The sequence below is a fragment of the Phyllostomus hastatus genome, unplaced genomic scaffold, assembly GCF_019186645.2.
Source record: "Phyllostomus hastatus isolate PE091 unplaced genomic scaffold, TTU_PhHast_1.1 phas_scaffold_182, whole genome shotgun sequence".
Lineage (NCBI taxonomy): Eukaryota > Metazoa > Chordata > Mammalia > Chiroptera > Phyllostomidae > Phyllostomus > Phyllostomus hastatus.
In genome coordinates, this window is record NW_025334013.1 from 29128911 (window position 1) to 29149199 (window position 20289).

General features: G+C 48.3%; 1 protein-coding gene across 1 annotated transcript; it reads left to right on the plus strand.

Annotated features, from left to right (window-relative positions):
- Window positions 1-4023: 4023 nt before the first annotated feature.
- On the plus strand, window positions 4024-17295 carry MPL (MPL proto-oncogene, thrombopoietin receptor). Its single transcript, XM_045859172.1, has 12 exons — window positions 4024-4102; window positions 4252-4384; window positions 4691-4869; window positions 5356-5654; window positions 6059-6221; window positions 6460-6586; window positions 10291-10472; window positions 10637-10779; window positions 13149-13308; window positions 13519-13615; window positions 15701-15788; window positions 15996-17295. Exons 1-12 carry the CDS (start codon window positions 4024-4026, stop codon window positions 16281-16283), a joined length of 1938 nt encoding a protein of 645 aa, XP_045715128.1. The 3' UTR covers window positions 16284-17295.
- The last annotated feature ends 2994 nt before the right edge of the window (window positions 17296-20289 follow it).

Consider the following 20289-nt stretch of genomic DNA (forward strand, 5'->3'; position numbering starts at 1 on the left):
GGAATGTAAAATTGCATTTCTCTTTTTAAGTTAGCCTTTTCCCCCATTACATATAGTTGGGAGATAAGAAAAGACTCCCTGAGAAGTAGTGACTTGGGGACAGATCTTGAATCACAAAGAAGGTCCCAGCAGGCTAAGAGGTTGGAGGGCTCTGTGCCTGGGGGAGCAAGGTAACAAGGTGCTGTGGCTGGAGGGAGGCTGGGCTTGAGTCCTTCTGAGGGAGAGACACCTAGAACTGGAAGGTGAAAGGTCAAAGGGCTGTGTTCTAGCCTCAGGAGTCTTGGCACAAAGGATCATGCAGACCCATGAAGGATTTTAAGCAGGGAAATAAAAGCCAATTCAAGCTGCAGAAAAAGCCCTGATTAAGGAGATACCATCTGCTAACTATGGGAACGGCCGACTTAAAAGAACACTGATAAAGGTGTGGGGGAGTGCGGAGCTCTAACACACTACTGGAGGTGCAAATGGAACAATCATTTTGGAGAGCAGTTTGGCGATGCTGGGGAAGAGATGGGGGGACAGAGACTCCAAGTGCCTGGAGACACATATCTCGGACTTTCTGACTAGATGGAAACTCTGGTGTTGGAAATCTGGGAAAATGCTGAGACAGCGGGCAAAGGCACGAGCACGGGCTCAGGAGAGCCAATGCCCTTCCAAATCACGTTCAGTGTCATCAGGTTAGTAGCTTGAAATTGGCCATGGGTCACATCACAAAAACCAGCAAATGCTATAGAGCAAGACTTCCCCTTCCCCTGCCCCTAGGGACAGTAGTTGAACAGCACTCCACTTTCTGTCTGAGCCAGTCCTCATCCAGCAGCCCCTTGGGTTCTCTCAGCAGTGGCTGCACAGAGACCAGAGAGGGGCTCTAACAAGCCAGGACTTAGACCTTCGGTGCCAACAGAAAAGCCTAGGCCTGCTAATTCGGGCTGGACCTTAGAAGCCTACTGGGCTCTTTGTCCAAAGAGTAGATAGACCTAAGTGGTCTCCCTAGGCCTATTCCAGGTCCTGCTTGATATTCCAAAGAAGGAAAGAACTGGGGGAAGGCACCTCTTTCCAGCTGTGTGGGAGCAGAGAAAAATGGCAAAATGACAAGGACCGGCAGCTGGACCTCCTCCATGCAGGAGCAAAAAGTCTTCATCTCAACTCTCTGACATTCACAGACAAGCCTCTTGTCTTGTGGGCCCTGCACCCCTAGCCACAGGCCTTCTAAGACTTGGATGCTTGGATGCAGGGGTGGAGGGAGAATGAAGAGTTGAGAATAACTGTCAGGTTTCAGGCTTAAACCCCCCGGGCAGGCTACGGTGAGGTGCAAACACAGAAGATCCGAAAGGGCATAGTAGTGTTAGTAATAGTTCTTTTGGGGACTTGGTGAGTTGAAGTGCCTATGGAACAACAAACAGAGATGGCTAAGAAGTCACTTTAGCCTTTTAACTTCAAGAGAGTGATGAAGTTACTGCTACATAGATGAAATTGAAGCTGAGATCACTCAGGCAATATAAAGGGCAAAGCAAGAACACCTGGGGAACAGCAACATTTAGGAGAAAGAGCAAAGAAAGAAACTGGGGGTGGGGGGACTGTTACAGGAGTAGGAGGAGCCAGGAGAATGTGATACATCATAGAACCCAAAGAAGAAGAATATCAAATGTTGCAGAAAGGTCCAGTATGATAAGGATTAGAATGAGAGACACAATGAGGCTATTGTGTCTGATCCAGAGTGAAAAAGACAGTGTTAGGCGATGAGATTTACGCAGGCAGGGGCCAGGTCAGGCTGGACCATGTGCCATTAGGAGGTGTTTGGATGTCATTCTAAGTGCAGCAGGAAATCATTAGAGGAATTTATCAGGGACGCAAAGAAATATGCTTTGCAGTTCAAACGTATCACTGCATTATGTGGAGGGTGGACTGAAGGGGGTAAGACTGGAGGCAGTTGGGGAAACTGCTGCAGTGCCCCAGATTTGGGCTAGGCTGGAGGGAGCGGAGGTGGTAAAAAGCGTTCAGATTCAGGGCACATGTTAAAAAGATATCTTGCCCTGGTTGGTGTGGCTCCGTGGACTGAGCACTGACCTGCGAAGTAAAACAAAAGTTGCTGGTTCAATTCCCGGTCAGGGCACATGCCTGGGTTGCGGACCAGGTCCCCAGTAGAAGGTGTGTGAGAGGCAACAGATGTATGTTTCTCTCCCACATCCCTTTCTCCCCACCTTCCCCTCTCTCTATAAACAAACAAACAAACAAATAAATAAATCCTCTATAAAAAGACATCTGGGTACTAAAGAAAAAAATAAAAGATACCTGATCGAATACAAGATAAGAGAAAAACAGAAGTCAAAGACTATTGAGGTTTTCGGTTTGATTGGCTGAGTAGATAGTGGGACCTTTAACAGACGTGCATAAAACTAGAGGAAATAAAACAGGTTTAGGGGTAGGAAGCAGAATCCAGAGTTTTATTCTGGCCATCTTAAGAATCAGATGCCCATTGGACATATAAGTGGGGATGCCAAGAAGGCAGTTGGCGATCCAAATCTGGAGCCTGGAGGGGAGTTGGAGATACTAAGTTTGCGGTCATCAGCATATACACAGCCTCAAAGCAATGGGCCTCTGTGGACATTAAAGCTCTGTTTCCCCTTTCACTTGACCTGACAGAGGTTGGGTGGCCTTGGCTGGGGCCTGGGAGAAGCACACAGAGTCATCTCCACTGGGCAAAGGAAGCTGGTCCTTGAACCTGAGAGCTGGAGAGGAATCAGGACAAACCTGGCTGAGGGACCTCTGACAGAAAAATGGTACCAGAGAAACTAAGACCTCACAGGAAGGCTGATGGGTCTCCATTTCCCCCTTCCCTCTCCCCTCCGCATAATTCTCTATGTTAGCAACATTAATTCAGGAGGAAGAGAGAAAGGTGATATTGAGGACACTGAAGTGTGTAGAGCCTATGATGGGAGCTCCTGCTGAGGTCAGAAGGGCTAAATGTGGAAGTTTATGTGACATGCACCCCCCCCATGCCCTGTAATTGTCAAAGCTCCTGAGAGTAGGCATTAGAGCCACCCACAGCTACAGCACTCCCTGGGGGAGGCCTGGGCTTCAGGCAAGGGGCCCTGTTCTGCTGCTAGTGTGAAGATGAGCATCAGCGGAAGAGCTGACACCAACCATCCCATGATTTTGAGGCAACCAGATGAAAGCACCGAAGACCAACGCTTCTCCAACTTTAACATGCATCCACATCATCTGAGCACTTTGGTAAAATGCAGATTCTATCTCGGTCTGTCTGGGGTAGGGCCGAAGATTCTGCATTTCTAACAAGTTCCTAGGTAATGCTTTTGCTGCTCATCTACTGACCACAGTTTGAGTAGCCAAGGATGAGCCGTGGAGCTGCCCACGATGGAAGGGGCACGTCCAGCTCCAGGGAGAACCTACTGAAGTGGAAACAGCCACTGTACTGCCGTGAGGACGGTGAGGCAGACAGCCATGCCTGGGCAGATTGCACTTTTCGGGAGCATCGCATGGTTGCTGAGCACTTGGGTTCCTGAGCTTTACCTCCAAGGAGGTATGTGACCTGGGGCAAATCTTTAACTTCTCTGCATCTCAGTTTCCTCATCTCTCTAACCAGAGTAATAGACTATTGTGACGATTAGCTGAGTCAATAGATACAAAGCACTTGAAACGTGGCGGCATAGTAAGTGCTCGGTTACTGTTACTATTCTTGTTGATAATACCCTCTTCTACAATGGGACATGTAGACACACATGGCCGCTTAGTCTCCTATTGGTACACAGTCAAAACCATAACCCCCATCTCCCTCCCACCCGAAAGCCTGTATCCTCTCTTTCAAATTCCTCCTCCCATTCTGCCCCACCCCCCTCCCCTGGCCCCTGGCCCCAGTGTGGTCTGGATGGGCCCCACAGGGGCAGGGACAGGGACAGGACGTGGGGCTGTATCTGACAGGAACCTGAGGGGCTGGCCCGGGAGGGGATTGGGGCCCAGCTTCCTGAAGGGAGGATGGGCTAAGGCAGGCACACAGTGCCGGAGAAGATGCCCTCCTGGGCTCTCTTGGTGGTCACCTCCTGCCTCCTCCCGGCCCCCCAAAACCTGGCACAAGTCACCAGCCAAGGTGAGGTGTGTGGAGGGTGGAGGTCACCGATAGCCAGGAGGAGGGAGCCCTGGGAGGGGTGCAAGTTAGGAGGCTCCCACTTGTCCCCCACTCTTTCCCATAAACATGCCTGGAAGGACCCAGAGCCCAACTCACCGACTGTTCCTCAGATGCCTCCTTGCTGGCCTCGGACTCAAAGCCCCTGAAGTGTTTTTCTCGAACATTTGAGGACCTCACTTGCTTCTGGGATGAGGAAGAGGCAGCGCCCAGCGGAACATACCAGCTGCTGTATGCCTACCCAGGGTACGTGCTGGGCCGTGCCCACCCCCCAGCGTCTGTCCTGTCCTCACCTCGGCAGAGCCTCACTCCAGTAGCTTCCCTGCCTCTGACTCCATGAGAGAATTTCTTCAAGTGCATGTCCCGAGTAGCCACTTACTCAACCGATGTGCTTTGGCTGTATCTAGCTCGAGCCCCTACAGAACCCCTCATCTCACCCACCCCAAGCCCTGGGAAGAAAAAGGCAGTAATGGAAATAGAAGTAGGCATTGGGCCCAGCCCGGGTGCTGACGGTGGCCAGGTGGGTAGGATGGACTTTTCCTGTGCCCACAGGGAGGAGCCCCGGGCCTGCCCCCTGAGTTCCCAGAGTGTGCCCCCCTTTGGAACTCGATATGTGTGCCAGTTTCCAGCCCAGGATGAAGTTCGTCTCTTCTTCCCACTGCACCTCTGGGTGAAGAACGTGTTTCTGAACCAGAACCTGACCCAGCGGGTGCTCTTCGTGGACAGCGTGGGTAAGGGCCATCTGCCTGTCACCCTGGCCCCTCCATTCGCTGCCCCCAGGCCAGACCGCAGAGTCGGCCTGGTTGGGGCTCTTTCAAGACAACGTGATGTCCTCCATTACTAAGCCCCCCAGAGACACCTCAAGATGCCCTTATCAATCTCCCCAGCCGTGGCATCTAGAGCTAGACTTCATTTCGCAGAGGAGACTCCTGGTCCTCCCATCGTTAACCTATTTAGTCACACACTCATTGACAGTCACGGGATACTCACTATGGGCCCGGGCCCAGTGCTAGCTGACAGGGATACAGACATCCATGCTCTTGATGAAAACAGATCCTTGCCCTTGAGTCTAACGAACCAGGAATGAGGTCACTGTTCTCATGAGGGAAGGAAAACAGGATAAGGCGCCTCCCTGTCCTGCCCTGCCCTCCCAGAGAGCCAATCCCGCCTCACGCACCCCTCTCTACAATCCACAGTGTGCCCTGTCTTGCCCTCAGGCCTACCAGCTCCCCCCAATATCACCAAGATCACGAGCGGCAGCCAACCAGGGGAACTTCAGATCAGCTGGAAGGCCCCAGCTCCCGAAATCAGCGATTTCCTGAGGCACCAACTCCGCTACGGCCCCCAGGACCCCAGGAACTCCACCGGTCCCACAGTCACGCAGCTGCTGTCCACAGAAACCTGCTGCCCAGCGCTGCGGGGGCCGAACCCAGCCCCTGCTCTGGACCAGCCTGTGTGTGTGCAGCCCGTGATGCCCCAACAGTACGGACCACAGCAGACCTCCCCAGTCAGAGAAGTATCCTGGCCTTCTTCAACTCCACCTTCTACCTCCTACCCCTAACTTTGCCCCAAGAAAGGACAGGCTATATTTTAGGGGTTCCAAACTGCTTTGGTTCTTGGGGAGTTAGTACAAACTGTGGATAGTCCTCAACAACTGTGTCTATTTAGAGATTTCTCACTTTGGGTTGTTCACACTGACAAAATTGAGAGTTTGGGGCCTCCAAATTAATGGGGATTTCCCTAAAAACCCCTGAACACACCTAAAACCCAATGACCTGGTCCCCAACCTGTGTGCATCTCTGTCTAGTAAGAAACTGGCCATCTCTCCACAGGCATGCTATGGGGCCCCAAATATAAGAGATGAGGCTGTCTTGGCTGAGAGGCAGACCTGGATTCTGAGGCTGGGATTCTTCTCTCAAGGCTCCATCTCTGGTGGTGATGAGTGGAAGCTGCCTTATCTCAGGGCTCCAGCCTGGGAAGTCCTACTGGCTCCAGCTGCGCAGCCAACCTGATGGGGTCTCCCTCCATGGCTCCTGGGGACCCTGGTCTCTCCCTGCAACCGTGGACCTACCTGGAGATGCAGGTGAGACAATAAAGGAATGGGGAGATGAAGAGGAAATAAAAAAATCTCTAAGGAGGCCTGGGCTGGACATGGAAGCTATGATAACCAAGGTCTTTCCCGATGACCTCAAAGTGAACTATGCTCAGGGAGAAGAACAAAGAACAGCAGTAAATGTTCCATGTTTGTGGGTAAAGATAATCTGGATATCCTTTAGAGTAGGAGCATGTGGGCCCTGACAGGACTTCCTTCTCTGATTCAGTGGAAATTGGACTGCAGTGCTTTACCCTGGACTTGAAGAACGTCACCTGTCAGTGGCAGCAACAGGACCATGCTAGCTCCCAAGGCTTCTTCTATCACAGCAGGCCATGGTGCTGCCCCAGAGACAGGTGAGAGATGAACTGCTGACTGAGCTTGATGTCACGGGAGAGAGGCCCAGTCCTGCAGGAAGAAGGGAGAGACTGTTCTTGGCCCTCTTCACTCCCCTCCCAGTCCCAAAACCAAGTGACCTCCATGCTCGCCTCCACTCATGGGTGTTTTATCTTCTTAGCCTCTCTCTACTCCCACTGGGAATGCTTTGGTTTAGTTCAGTGTCAGTCATGTCGCCTGGACCACTGCCACATTCTCATTCACCTCCAGCTGGTCCCCCATGCTGCCGGCAGAGTGATCTTTGCTAAACTCAGACTTTGCTGGCTTTCCACTGTCTATCAAATCCCATCAAAACTTTGCCTGGTCTCCAAGAATTTCCACCAAACACGTCACCGACTTCTCACCCCCACCATATCCGATCTATAACCAAGCTTTGTTGATCTTACCTGTTAAATATTTCTAGAATCTGTCCATTTTTTTCCCCACCACTGCCATTATCTAGTACATCACCATCATCTCTCATTTGGAGGACTGAGAATGCTTATCAGCTGATCACCTCCTGAATCCTCTAAATTATTCTCCATACAGGAGCTGAAGTGATCTTTTTGAGAGTGAAAAAATGGACATAATACTGCCTGCTTAAAAATCTTCAATAGCTTCCCATTGGTCTTAGGATAAAGACCCCTACTGTGTGGCCTAATAAAGTTCTAAAAGACTCAGCCCTTACTTCATCCTCAGCCTTCAGCCTCATGTTTGCTGTGCTGCCTTTCGCTCTCTGGGCCCCAGTACCAGTTTTCTTCGGTTCCCTCTTATCTGTCATATGCCCTCCTGCCTCTGGGTCTTTGCACACGCTGTTTACCCAGCACTCTTATCCATGTTCAACTTCTACTTATCCTTCAGATCTATACTCAGTGTGCCTCCTCTAGGACCCCTTCCCTGAAGGAGACATTCACATTGATCCAGGCAAGAGATAACAGTGGTTGCATCTACCCTCTGTTGCATCTGACCTTCCAATTGCACCACTATGCATCCTTGTTGTATCACATACAACAAGTGCTTAATCATAGTCGCAATTTTACATTTTAATTTATGTGGCTGTTTGATTGATGATAACATTTTCTCTCAGAATCCCAGTTGGAAAAGGCTAATCTTGACTATACAGGATCCACGAGGGCAAAGTCAGTGTCTGATCTTTGCTCGCCAATGTATTCTCCGCTGTTACAGTGCCTGGGATGTCGTGGGTACTCCGTGAACAGTCGTTGAATGAATGAATAATGAAGCAAAACATTATTCACAGTTTCAACCTATTCTTCCAGTTTTTCTATGCATTTATACATGTCTATGCATGACAGTTAATTTTCAGTATAAATTGCATATGTATGTGTGTGTATGGTTTGCTAAACTACTTTTTTACTTACAAATATGCCTTAAAGATGATTACAAAGAATACCACTCGTTCTTTTTACTAACTGCATAGATTGCCATAGCACAGAGGTGCCTTGAATGACTGAAGTGTGGCAAGACTGGAGTTATCACTTCCTCTGTCAAAACTTGCTCCTCCTCTATTTCCTCCATCCTACCATCCACTCAACTTTTCAGGCCTGGGACTTAGAAATCACCTTGGACTTCTGCCACTTCTACACCCTTGAGGTCCAATCAGAAAGCCTTGCCATCTCTACCTCTTCAGTATCCCTTGAGTCCGTCTATTCCCCTCCACCCCCATGGCCATAACCCTATGTTCAGATCCTCTTCACTTGGCATGCAGAAAAAAACTGTATCAGTGTCCTAATGGATCTCTCCCCTGCTAGTCCACCCTCACAAATCCTTGCCTAAAAACTGTGGTTAGAATGATCTTCCTAAAGTACAAAGCCCATTATGACAATTCCCTGTTTAAAATCCTAAATGTCTCCATAAGTACTACAAGATTGAGTTCAAGCTCCCTAGAAAGTCCACAGGGCCATCCAGGACCTTGGTCTGCCCTCTCACATTTATCACTTGCCACCAGGCCCTCTGTGCTAGAAGCACTCTGCACCACTTAGAATTTTCCCCAAAGCACCGTCCCTCTTCTCTGGGCCCAAGTGTGTGCCTTGGGTGCCCGTCTGTCCCCTTTGCATCCTATTTATAGTCCAAGACTCAGTTTAAGTACTGCCTCATCCCAGAAGTATTCTCTGACCCTCCCATTCTGGGTAAGATCATCCTCCTTGATACTCCCAACCAGCCTGTGCACCACAGAAAAATACCATCTGTTTGTTTTTCTGCCTCTCCTGCGGAAATGAGACCATAAAGGTTATTCCTCTATGGCTTCATAGGTCCTAGCACACTGCCAGGGGCATAGCGTCAATTATTTGATGAATAAATGAGTAAGCATATTAAATGTGTAAAGTGATAAATAACTTTAATAATAACCAGCCATTTGGGGGCTGGGAAGAGACACATTTCAGTCGTTTAATAAACAGTTGTCAAAGGTGACTGTGCCAAGCACTGGGGATGAAGTGACAAAGAAAACAGAAAAGGTCCTAGCATTGTCGGGGCTTCCATTTCCATGGGGAAAGGAGCGGGTGACAAACAAGAAATAAAGAAACAAGATTATATGATAGAAAGTAAGTGGGAGGATGGGCAGGGTGGGCGAGTTGCTCATTTAGACTGAGTGGTCAGAGAAGGACTCACCAAGGAGGTGACAGATGAGCTAAAACCTCAGGAGCAAGAAGGAAAGCAGCGACGTGAAAACCTAGAGCCAGAGCACTGCAGGTCACAGGGAAGTGCCGAGACAGCACGTTGGGCACAGCTGCAGCGCAGAAGGAAAAGCCCGTGTGGATGAATGGTGGCACCCTGCTGTGAGAAATGTAGGACACGAGAGCGAGGGGTCGGAAGGAGCTAAGTCATAAAGTCCCGAAGGCCCAGGTATGGAGTTGGGATTTTATTCCAAGTGGGATGGGTAGCCATTAATGGATTTTAATCAGAAGAGTGACATGATAGGATCTACATTTTAAAAAGATACGTTTCTCTATGAAGGTATAAAGAGAGAAGAGTAGAAGTGGGATCTCCAGTTAGAAATTCGCATGAATCCAGGCAAGAAGAGATAACGGTGGCTGCATCTAACGGGGCAGTGGTCAAGATCAAAATAAATTGACAGCTTTGTGATATATTCTGGACGTTATCAGCTCAACATTTGGGAAGCAAATTCTGGTAGCTGTGGAGAGAACAGATGGAAGGGAATGGCAAAAATGGAGGTAGAAAAGCCAGTCAGGAGACTATTGTAATAATCTAATAGTCTAATAACATATAGAGATGACAAAGAGGGCTGCTGTATAAGAACAGATTTAAAACATAAGGATGTTTTCCTGCAGAAAGATGAAGGCCCTTGAGCCTTTGAAACAATCCTGTGAAGTAGGTATTATCAACCCATTTTACAATTGAGGAAATTGGGACAGAGCTAAACCAAGTAATTTGCCCAGAGTTATACACCAGCAAACCAAGACCTGAACTCAGTAGCCCATGCTATCTCCATGTACCATCTAGCTCCTTCCTAAAGAGGAAGGGGCTGGACACCGAAGCAAACTTTAGAAAGCAAAACATTGTCATGAAGACAGAAAGCCCTGGAGGGCCATCCAAGAGAGAAATCAGATTAATGTCCATGCACAGCACGGCCCCTGTGGGATGGGGAATATCAGGACTAGTCTCTGAGGCAGGCCTGATTCAGTGATTCCATGGGGCTGATTCTTAGGGACCGCATCTGGGAGAAGTGTGAAGAGGAAGGGGAAAATCCAGGATTACAGCCCTCCCAGTTCTCCCGCTGCCACTTCAGGTCACGAAATGACAGTGTTATTCACATCCTTGTGGAGGTGACCACGGCTCAGGGTGCTTTACACAGCTACCTAGGCTCTCCTTTCTGGATCCACCAGGCTGGTAAGAACTTTCTTCCCTGCTCCTCTCACACAGTACCCCCCACCCCCACTGCACCTGACCCTTTGTCCAGAGTCAGCAACTCTGACACTTCTGACCCATGGGCCCGATGGCATGATGTCTCATGCACAGAGGGCTTACGCCAGTCCCTGATGACATCCCTGTAGTGCTCATCCCCACTCCAAACTTGCACTGGAGGGAGGTCTCCAGTGGGCAGCTGGCTTTGGAGTGGCAGCACCCTTCGTCCTGGGCAGCCCAAGAGACCTGCTATCAGCTCCGATACACAGGAGAAGGCCACGAGGACTGGAAGGTAAGGTCAAGGAGCAAATGCCCACAGACCTCATCACACTGGGTATTCCTGAGTTTTACCGTGCCTGTTGTCAGGGGTGAGGTTGTCCACGTATCCATGTCTAGACTTGTGTATCTGTGTTTATCTGATGCAACTGGTATCTTAATCACTCTTTGGCATCTGATACTGCTGACTACTCTCATTTAAAATGTTCTCTTCCCTTTGCCACCGGGATATCAGTCTCTTCTGATTCTTGTACTACCTCTCTGACTGAACCTTTTCACTCTCCTTTCCTGGCTCTTCCTTTTCCATCCTTCCTTAATATGTTGTGATTCCTACAGACCCATCCTAGACTCTCTCCTCCTCTAGATAAATGCATACGCTTTCCCTAGGTGGGTGCTTCAACTCCATGGTTTTAACAACCATACATTAACCATCCCAACCTTACCATATGGAAAGGAACTTCTATACCATGGGCAAATTACCGAAACTTTTGAAGTCCCAGTTTCCTCACTGGTGAAATGAGAATAAAGCTATCTACCTTCCAGACTTACAGTAAAGATTAATTATATAAATATCTAGCATACTGCCTGACAGATAGAAGGAACACATACACATTAGTTAAATTTTAGTTTCTTTCTCTACTTTAATTCTCATTTACCACATACAGAGTATATACAACTTCTTACCAACAAGATCTACCTAAAACCTCCAGGAGCATTCCAGACTCATACAGTAGTTCCCCCCCCTTTCTGTGGGAGATACATTCCAAGACCCCTAGTGGAGGCCTGAAACCACAGGTAGTACCAAAGCCTTTATGTACTATGTTTTTTCCTACACACACATACACACACTTTATGGCTTCTCTTTGGTATATTCAAATCACCAGCATCACTACTTTTGCACTGGGGGGCTATAATTAAGTAAACTAAGGGTTACTTGATCACCACTGCCATACCTTAACAATTGATCTGTTAGCTGAGACAGCTACATAGGAACTATCAGGTAGGACAAAGGGATAGTTCACGTCCTGGGTGGGATGGAGCGGCACAGCATGAGCTCTCAACATGCTACTCAGACAGCAGGCAATTTAGAACTTACAAGTTGTTTATTTCCGTAATTTTCCATTTCATATTTTTGGGACACAGTTGACAGTGGGTAACTGGAACTGTAGGAACAGAGACTGTGGATAAGCAGGGACTACTATACATCCCAAACTTAGCACATCTACAGTAAAATTCACAAATCGTGAGCATGCCGTTGACTAATTTGTACATGTGTATACACACATGCAACCATTATCCAGATCAAAATATGTTATTTCTAGCACCCCAGAAACTCCTCATGCCCCTATAGTCAGTTGCACATATCCCTTCCAAGGCAACCGCTATTCCTACATTACCATTGATAAGTTTGACTGTTGTTGAACTTAATAAAATGGACCCATACAGTATTTCTTCCTCAAACCTATTTCTCTTCTGTGCCCTGTCTCTGACAATGGTACTGCCACTTACCCAAGCCTAGAATCCTCCTTGACTCTTCTTCCTTTTTCCTTGTCTCTTCCCCTATTCATCAAGTTGAGTTTATCTTACTAACAGTCCTCAAATCCCTCCTACCACTATCTTAGCCTCATCTTTGATGGTCCAGCCTGCCTATCCATGCTCTTAGCTCACTGAACTACTCTGTAGCCTCCAACCAAGCAACTCGGGTTGCACTAAATGCTCCCTTGTGCTCCTGGCGCCTTACTTATATCATTATTATAGCACTAATAATTTGTATTGAATAATTATTTACTTGTGTGTATCTTTATTAGACATGTGAGAGGCCCTGTTTCAGCATATTACAAGCAGCTCATAAATGCTTGCTAAATGATTAAGTTATAAAGTTTCCCTGCTAGTACACTCAATGCTTGCACCTTCTGTTTAGAATCTGTCTTTGTACTTCCAGCACCTAGTGTAATTCTGGCATCCTCTGCTGAATGTGTATGATTTGCAAAGGGCCCTGAATATGTGTGTCTGGGATTTCCATTGCTTCTGGCAGGATGTCCACGTGTCCCGGCCAGTGTGTGCGCACCGGTATCTTTTTCAGGGTATATCGTATATATTTGTGTCAGGATGAGTAATTCTCAGTGCAGATGAGGTGGGTGTGTCAGGGAGCATTTCTCAGGTTGGGCAGGCCTCAGGAAGGGGGAGGTGTTCAGTCTCTGTTGGGTATTCTAACTTCCAAGTTTCCACCCGGGTGTGTGATTTCTGTCAGTGAGGTTCTTTGAGTGGACGCGCTGGGATTCAAAGTAGTAGGATTTCGGTCCAACAGATGCTGATCTCTCGGGAACCCGATGCCCTCTCATTTGCACCTACAGCCTGACCACCTACTGCTTCTCCCCTGCGCAGGTGCTGGAGCCACCTCTAGGGGCCCAGGGAGAGATCTTGGAGCTGCGCCCACGCTCCCGGTACCGTTTACAGCTGCGCGCCAGGCTCCATGGCCCCACCTACCAAGGTCCCTGGAGTGCCTGGTCCGACCCAGTGAGGGTAGAGACCGCCTCCGAGACAGGTGAGGGGTCAGCCAAGGCAAAGGCGGTCTGCAGCTGCGCACGTGGAGGCGTGCCGGCGCAGCGAGAGCAAGACTCCTACCGCACTGGTCTGCGGCTGCGCAGACGTACAAAGATCTTGGGTCAACGAGGGGCGGGCCCAGGGCGGGGTTGGCGGAGCCCGGAGGCGGGGCCCTGGGCCGTGGTAGCCGAGGTCTGTTTTCATTCCGTAGCCTGGATCTCCTTGGTGACCGCTCTGCTCCTGGTACTAGGCCTCAGCGCTCTCCTGGGCCTGCTGCTGTTGAGGTGGCAGTTTCCTGCACACTACAGGTACCGCCCGGGTCAGGCAGGCCATGGCCAGAGAGGGGCCGCGGTCTCTAAATAAGCATTCCAAGCTCTCTCTCTGACACCTGCTTTCCGAACAACTTCAAGTCCACACCTGCGGCTTCAGCAGCTTCCTGCACGTCTTTCCTGGGGGTGGCACCGCTTCCTCACAGTCTAACATACCCATTGTACTGAACACCTCGAACTCCCCCACCTCCTGGCTCCTCATCTCAGCCACAAAGCTAATGTCCACCTGTCACTCAAGCCAAAACACTTAGGCGCCTCCCTCCTCCTTATCCAGTCTGATCTGGTCATTCCACCTCCTAAACCGCGTCCAAACAATGGCCCCTTTTCTCTAGCCCTACGGACACTACTCACTGAAACAGAGCCTCTTCTCTCTCCAGTTTGCCTCACGCAACCACCAGAAAAATCTTTCTGAAATGCACACTTGAATATCACGCACGTCCTTCAATCTTCTCATTAGCTTCCCAGGATAGAGTTCGGATTCTAGTATGACAAGCAAAGCCTCGCAAAGTCTGGCCCGCGCCAGCGTTTCCACCCTCTTCCACCCTGCGCATCAGCCTTGCCAAACTGCTGGTGGTTTTTTCCACAAGCCAAGTGGTTTTACTTCTCAGGCCCTTTGCACGTAATGTCCCCTCTGTCAGGAATATCCTCCCTGGATGACTAATACCCACTTACCTTTAAGCAACTTTCTTCACAAGCTCCTGGGAAACCTTTCCTAACCCTCCCCCATTGGTTACTCTCTTTGTATCCCTGTACAGACTTCTATCATAGTACCAGTAGCATTTTACTGCATTTATTTCTTTACATGTCTTCCTTATACCTTAGTTGGTCATCTTTAAAACCTCAGCACAATGTCTGCCAAATAGCGTGCCCTTAAATAGCATGCCCTTATTAGTGAATGACTTATTTATGTGGGAAAACTAAGGTTAAGGAGAAATGTCATTGGAAATTATAAAGAGAAGAGATAGAATCCAGACCACCTCAGCCTTTTAATTGGTAACATCTCTTGATTCTTGAAGAAGACTCAGCTCAGAAGGCAACTCCTCCAGGCAGCCTCTCCTGATGGTCTTACGCTATCATCTCTCTTTGAACGTGTCTGTCTCTGACCTTTTAATCTGCTTGTGTGTATGAGCAGACTGGAATGTAGCCTCGATGCAGGTAGCCAGATCCAACAAAAAAAGTTAGGGGAGAAGAAGGAATTGATGTTGCTGAACCAGAAATACTCAGTGCCCCCCCCGCCCCTCCACCCCCCTCATTTACCAGATAACTCACTCTTCCTCCCCTGGAGAGATATGAGTGAGGTCACAGAAGAGGCCTAAAATGTTGTTCAGCGAAAGTCCCTCCATGTGGAAATATGAACCTAAAGAATTGGAGGTTCCCCCAGCATACCTTGGCTTAATCCATACTCTTTCCCGCTGGCTCACCTTCCCATGGAACTTAACAATGAGCCCCACTGGCTCTCTTCATTCATTCACTGAGCTCATTTCTTGAGCACCTATAATGGGCCACACACTGTTCTACACCCTGGAGGTACAGGACAGAGCGGACAGACAAACTCTTGGCTCTCGTGGAACTATATTCTAGTGGGGAAAGACAGACAAAAACAAATATATATAATAACAATAAATATACAATAAGTCAAGTGTTATAAAGAAAAATAAAGCAGAGCAGGACATAGAGTGACAGGGAAGGGAGGTGGTACTATTCCAGACAGGGCAGTCAGGGAAGACCTCTCTGTCAGGATGGCATTTGAGCAGAGACCTAAGTGAAATGAGGGAATAACCTGAGTGTTCCAGACAGAGAGAAAAGATAGGGCAAAAGCCCTGATGCACACTGTTTGAGGACACTCTGTACTACTTTTTCTGACCCTCCCCACCACTAACTTCTCTCCCCCACCTGAGGTTCAGTTTGCACCTAAGCTCTTACATTATTACCTTGACTACACGCTTACCCCTCCAGGCTTTACTCAGCCACCTCACTGCCTTCCTCACTGCCCCACTTCACTGTTCTCCTCCTCCCTCCCAACTCACTCTCATGACTCAATCTCTTCTCTTCCTTCCCCCCAAGGAGCCTGAGGCATGCCCTGTGGCCTTCACTTCCAGACCTGCACCGGGTCCTCGGCCAGTACCTTAGGGATGCTGCAGCCCTGAGTCCGGTGAGTGCACTCCCCTCCCTACTACCCACCGCTAGTCCTACCTGGAGGTGGATCCTTGCCCACACAACACGACTTTTCCAAGGCCATTACCCACCAGCACTTCATCCCCCTGGGTCCTACCCCCAGACAAACCTTCCTTCCTATAGTCTGGGTCTTCCTCCCGCAGGACCTGCTAATCCAGACCCCTTTCCTTCCCATCTCTCCCAGCCCAAGGCTGCAGTCTCAGATGTCTGTGAGGAAGTGGAACCCAGCCTCCTTGAAATTCTACCTAAGTCTTCAGAGAAGACTCCCTTGCCCCTGTGTTCCTCCCAGGCCCAGGTGGACTACCGAGGATTGCAGCCCTCTTGCCTGGGGACCATGCCTCTGTCTGTGTGCCCACCCATGGCTGAGTCAGGGTCCTACTGCACCACTCACATTGCTAACCATTCCTATTTACCACTGACCTGTTGGCAGGCCCCTCACTCCCAGTACCCTGGACAGATCCAAACCCTCTAGACCTTTCTTCCACCCTCTCAACCCACCCCGCCCACCCCCAGACCATATACATCTCAGACCTCACTTCCAATCCCCTTGTTGAGCCTCAAAGCTGGGCTTCACAGCACTGATCTGGCAGCACTGCTGCTGACATAAATCCAGAACCCTCTTTCCTCGGGCAAGGCTCATTCATTTGACTACGTTCTGACTTCCACCTTCTTTCTCTCTCCTCTTTAATGCCACACTCCCTGTAAAGAAGTCTTCACTTCCCCACTTCTCATTTGCTCTTTGGACTCCTTTAATTGGTTCTACTACCACTTCGCTAATGAAACTGCTGAGGCAAAGTTCACTTCAATCTTTCTAATTGCAAGATCCAATAGATCTTGTTAACCCTTCATTTATTTGATCTCTCTGTGGCGTCTGTCATGGTGACTACTTGTTTCTCCTTTAAATTTTCTCCTGCTTTGGTTTCCGTAGCATCACGGTCTCTCCTGGCTTTGCCCCTCCGGTAGTTAAAGGCATAAACTCGGTAATCAGCGCGAAGTTCCATTTCTGTCATCCCACTTACTAGCTGTGGGTAAATAGAGTCTTTGAGCCATAGTTTCTCATCTGTACAACAGGGGTAATGGAACCCTGCAGAGAGCTGTGAAGAGGATTAAGTGAGGTAATCTAAGTAAACCACAGTGCCTAGGACCCAGTGTTTAATATATCTGAATGGTCATACTTATTCTTTACTGTTCTCTTATCCTGGCGTCTTTTCCACTCCTTAATTATTGCAGTCCCTCAACCGTCCACTCTTAACAGTCTCCAGTCCTGTCCCTCCTCATTGTCTTTCCTCTGTGCTGACCATTCCACAGTTCTTGTCTCCAGCCCAGGCTTCTACTACAGCACTTGTGGTGCCTTATGTAAATAACAGTTTACATGTCTGTCTGCTGCTACTAGATTGTGAGCTCCTTGAGGGCTAGGGCTTTGACTTATTTGTTCCCCCACCCCCACCCTCCCAGCACCTAAAGTAGCGTTTAGTGCGTGCTAGTAAGCCTTCAATAAATGTTTTCTAAATGAATGAAGTAATTCTGGACACCACCACCTTAACCCCATGCCAATTTCCTTCATCCTCTAAGCCATTTATTTATGCACAGCAGTAAATGTGCTTAGGCTATTCTGGCTATGCATTCCCCAGACCCTTTTAAATTCTCAAACAAATAGGTTTTTGTTTTGGATTTTTTTTTCTGGCTCCAAACATACCCCACTGTATCAGTCAGGGTCTTGGCAGAAATAGATGGCACACCAAACTGGGTGAGTGTTTAATTGATGAGAGTTGAATAAAGGGAATGTTTATAAAAATGAGATAAGATTTAGGAAAACTGTCAAGGAATAATGCAGTGCCCCAGGGCTAACAACAGCTGGGAGCTGGTTCCATCCCTTGGCATCGGCATCAAAGGATACGGGGAGAGTGGCTGTGAGAGAGGGCCGCCTGGCAGGAGCTGTGGTCTTAGACAGAGAGATACCGCCAGCCTGTGGGGACATGGCAAGGAGGGAGCCAGGGGAATAAATAGCTCATGTTCACTCTTCTCCCATCCTCCAATTTCTGTATTGGTTTGCTAGGGCTGCTGTAACAAAGTACCACAAATGGGGTGGCTTAAACAACACAAATTTATTGTCTCACAGTTCTGGAGGCTAGGAATGCAAGGTGTCAGCAGGGTTGTTCCTTCGGAGTGCTGTGAGAATCTGTTCCATGCCTCTCCCATAGCTCCTGGTGGTTTCCTGGCAATCACTGGTAGACCTTGGCTTGGTAGGAACATCACCCTTATCTCTGCCTTCATCTTCCCATGGCATTCTCCCTGTGTGTGTTTGTGCCTATATTTCCCCATTTTATAAGGAAACCAGACATGCTGGGTTAGGCCCACCCAAATGACCTCATCCTAACTAATTACATCTGCAATGACCCTGTTTCCAAATAAGGTCACACTCTGAAGTACTGGAGCTTAGGAATTCAACATGATTTTGGGGGCTAGGACACAATTCAGTCCATAATATCCTCCCATTGATGGAACTCAAACAGAAACCAGAGCCCAAGGGAATCCATTGATATGGGCCATATGAATTGGCCTCACGGGCACAGGGCAGGGGGACAAAGATGAAGAGTGGGTCTGGATGGGATGAATGGATGACACCCAGCATACTTATTTTCCGTCATTCCTTCCCCTAGCCATGTTCAAGGCTCCGACTTTACTCCTAGGGATTGAGACCCAAACTGCTGAACCTCTCACCTTTACACCCACTCAGCCATCATGTCCGGTTCACTTTTAATTCCTAAATTCCGTCTCCTCTTCTCTATCTCCACTGACCTACAGCCTTCGGATTAATATCTCTCCTCTAGCCTCTCTTTGAATCTCTCCACTCTCAACCTGTATGTTGCCTCCAGATTGATTTTTCTATTAATGTCACTCCTCACCTCTAAATCTTCAACGTTTCAGAACCTGATTTCTTTCTCTTCCACTATTTCTTCCAATGTGAGGATTAAAAGTGTTAACACAATGCCAAGCACATAGTGACTACTCAGTGTTTACTGAGATATTCTTCTATTATTATCCCAACTGAGTTTTGCCACCCCCTGAATATCACCTGTATTTTTTCCTTCCACACCGTTTGCTTCCCTAGATTCCAGTCCTTCAGGTGGGAGTTCCTCCATCTAACCAGCTGCTCAGCCTCTTATTATCCACCTCAAACGCCTTGTTCTCCTTCCCTCTGCCTCAGAGGAAGTGATCTTTCGTTCCTAGACAGGTAAAGCTCCCTGTCTCTATCCCATTTCTTCCTGGTTCTCTTGTTCCATCCTCTTTCACCTCCCCTGACTCTTTTGCCTTCACCTTCAAATAGACATAGGCCTCTCGATGCTAGTATTCCCTCAAGCTCCCATGCACTGCCCCTTGGTCACTTTCAGATTTCTCACACAAGGAGCCAGTGCCTGCTGCCTCCACATTCTCCCCACCCTTCTTTCTACAAACCTTCCGAATGGAACCCTAGCATCCACTCTCCTGATTCCACTCTCTCCAAGGTCACTGATGATTGCTTGATTTCTCAATGGCCAAATCTGACATCACTCTACTTAACTATTTTGCATCATATCAGAATTCTCCCACTTCAAGGTCCATGTCAGTATAATCTGGCTACTTTCATTCCTTTATTTTAAAATATGAATTCCCTGCGGTTGTACTCTTATTTACTCTATCCTCCTTTTTCTCTGCATTTAACCCTACTCCAGAAGCTGGAAACTGCTAGCTGTGTCCTGCCCTCAGATGTGTTTTGTTCAGCCCAACCCTACACAGAAACTTGCACTAATTCCACAATGCCTAGCAGATCAAGTCCAAACTCCTTAGCTTAACATTTAAGGCTGGGACAAGCCTGACTCTAGACTATATTTTCTGAGTAAATGGGACTCCCCATTTACAAACCCAGGGCATCCAACTCCTTGTTTTCCGAGGTAAATGAAAACAGAGAACATAAATACTTCAAAATCAAAGATAATAACAACATTAAATTTGGCCTAAGAGCCCCAGATTTTTCTCTGTCATCAGAGTTCGCTCCGCTACTATTATTGGCTGTGTGCCTTTGGGCAAGTTTCTAACCTTTTTCTGAGCCAGTTTCTTTTTCTAGAAAAGGGGATAATAGAGTATCTGCCTTATGGGGATAAAGATTAAACTCGATAATGTATGTAAACTGTTTATACACAATAGTTAGCAGGTGGCCAATAAATGGTACCCATTATTGTTATTTTTTATTGCTGCTTCATACAGTTCATTCACGTCAATATTAGAGCACTGGGTTGAATGGGTTTCAGACCTGGATTCCCACCAATTTGTGTGATCTTGGGCAAATCCCTTCCCCTTCTCCAATGCTTTACCTGTAAAATAGGGGGATGTTGCCAGGAGGCGGAGGGTGCACCCCGACAGATCAGACTAGTGGATCTCTAAAATTCCTGACACCTCGAAAGCCCCAGAAGGGTAAGCCGCACTGTCTCCCTCAGGGC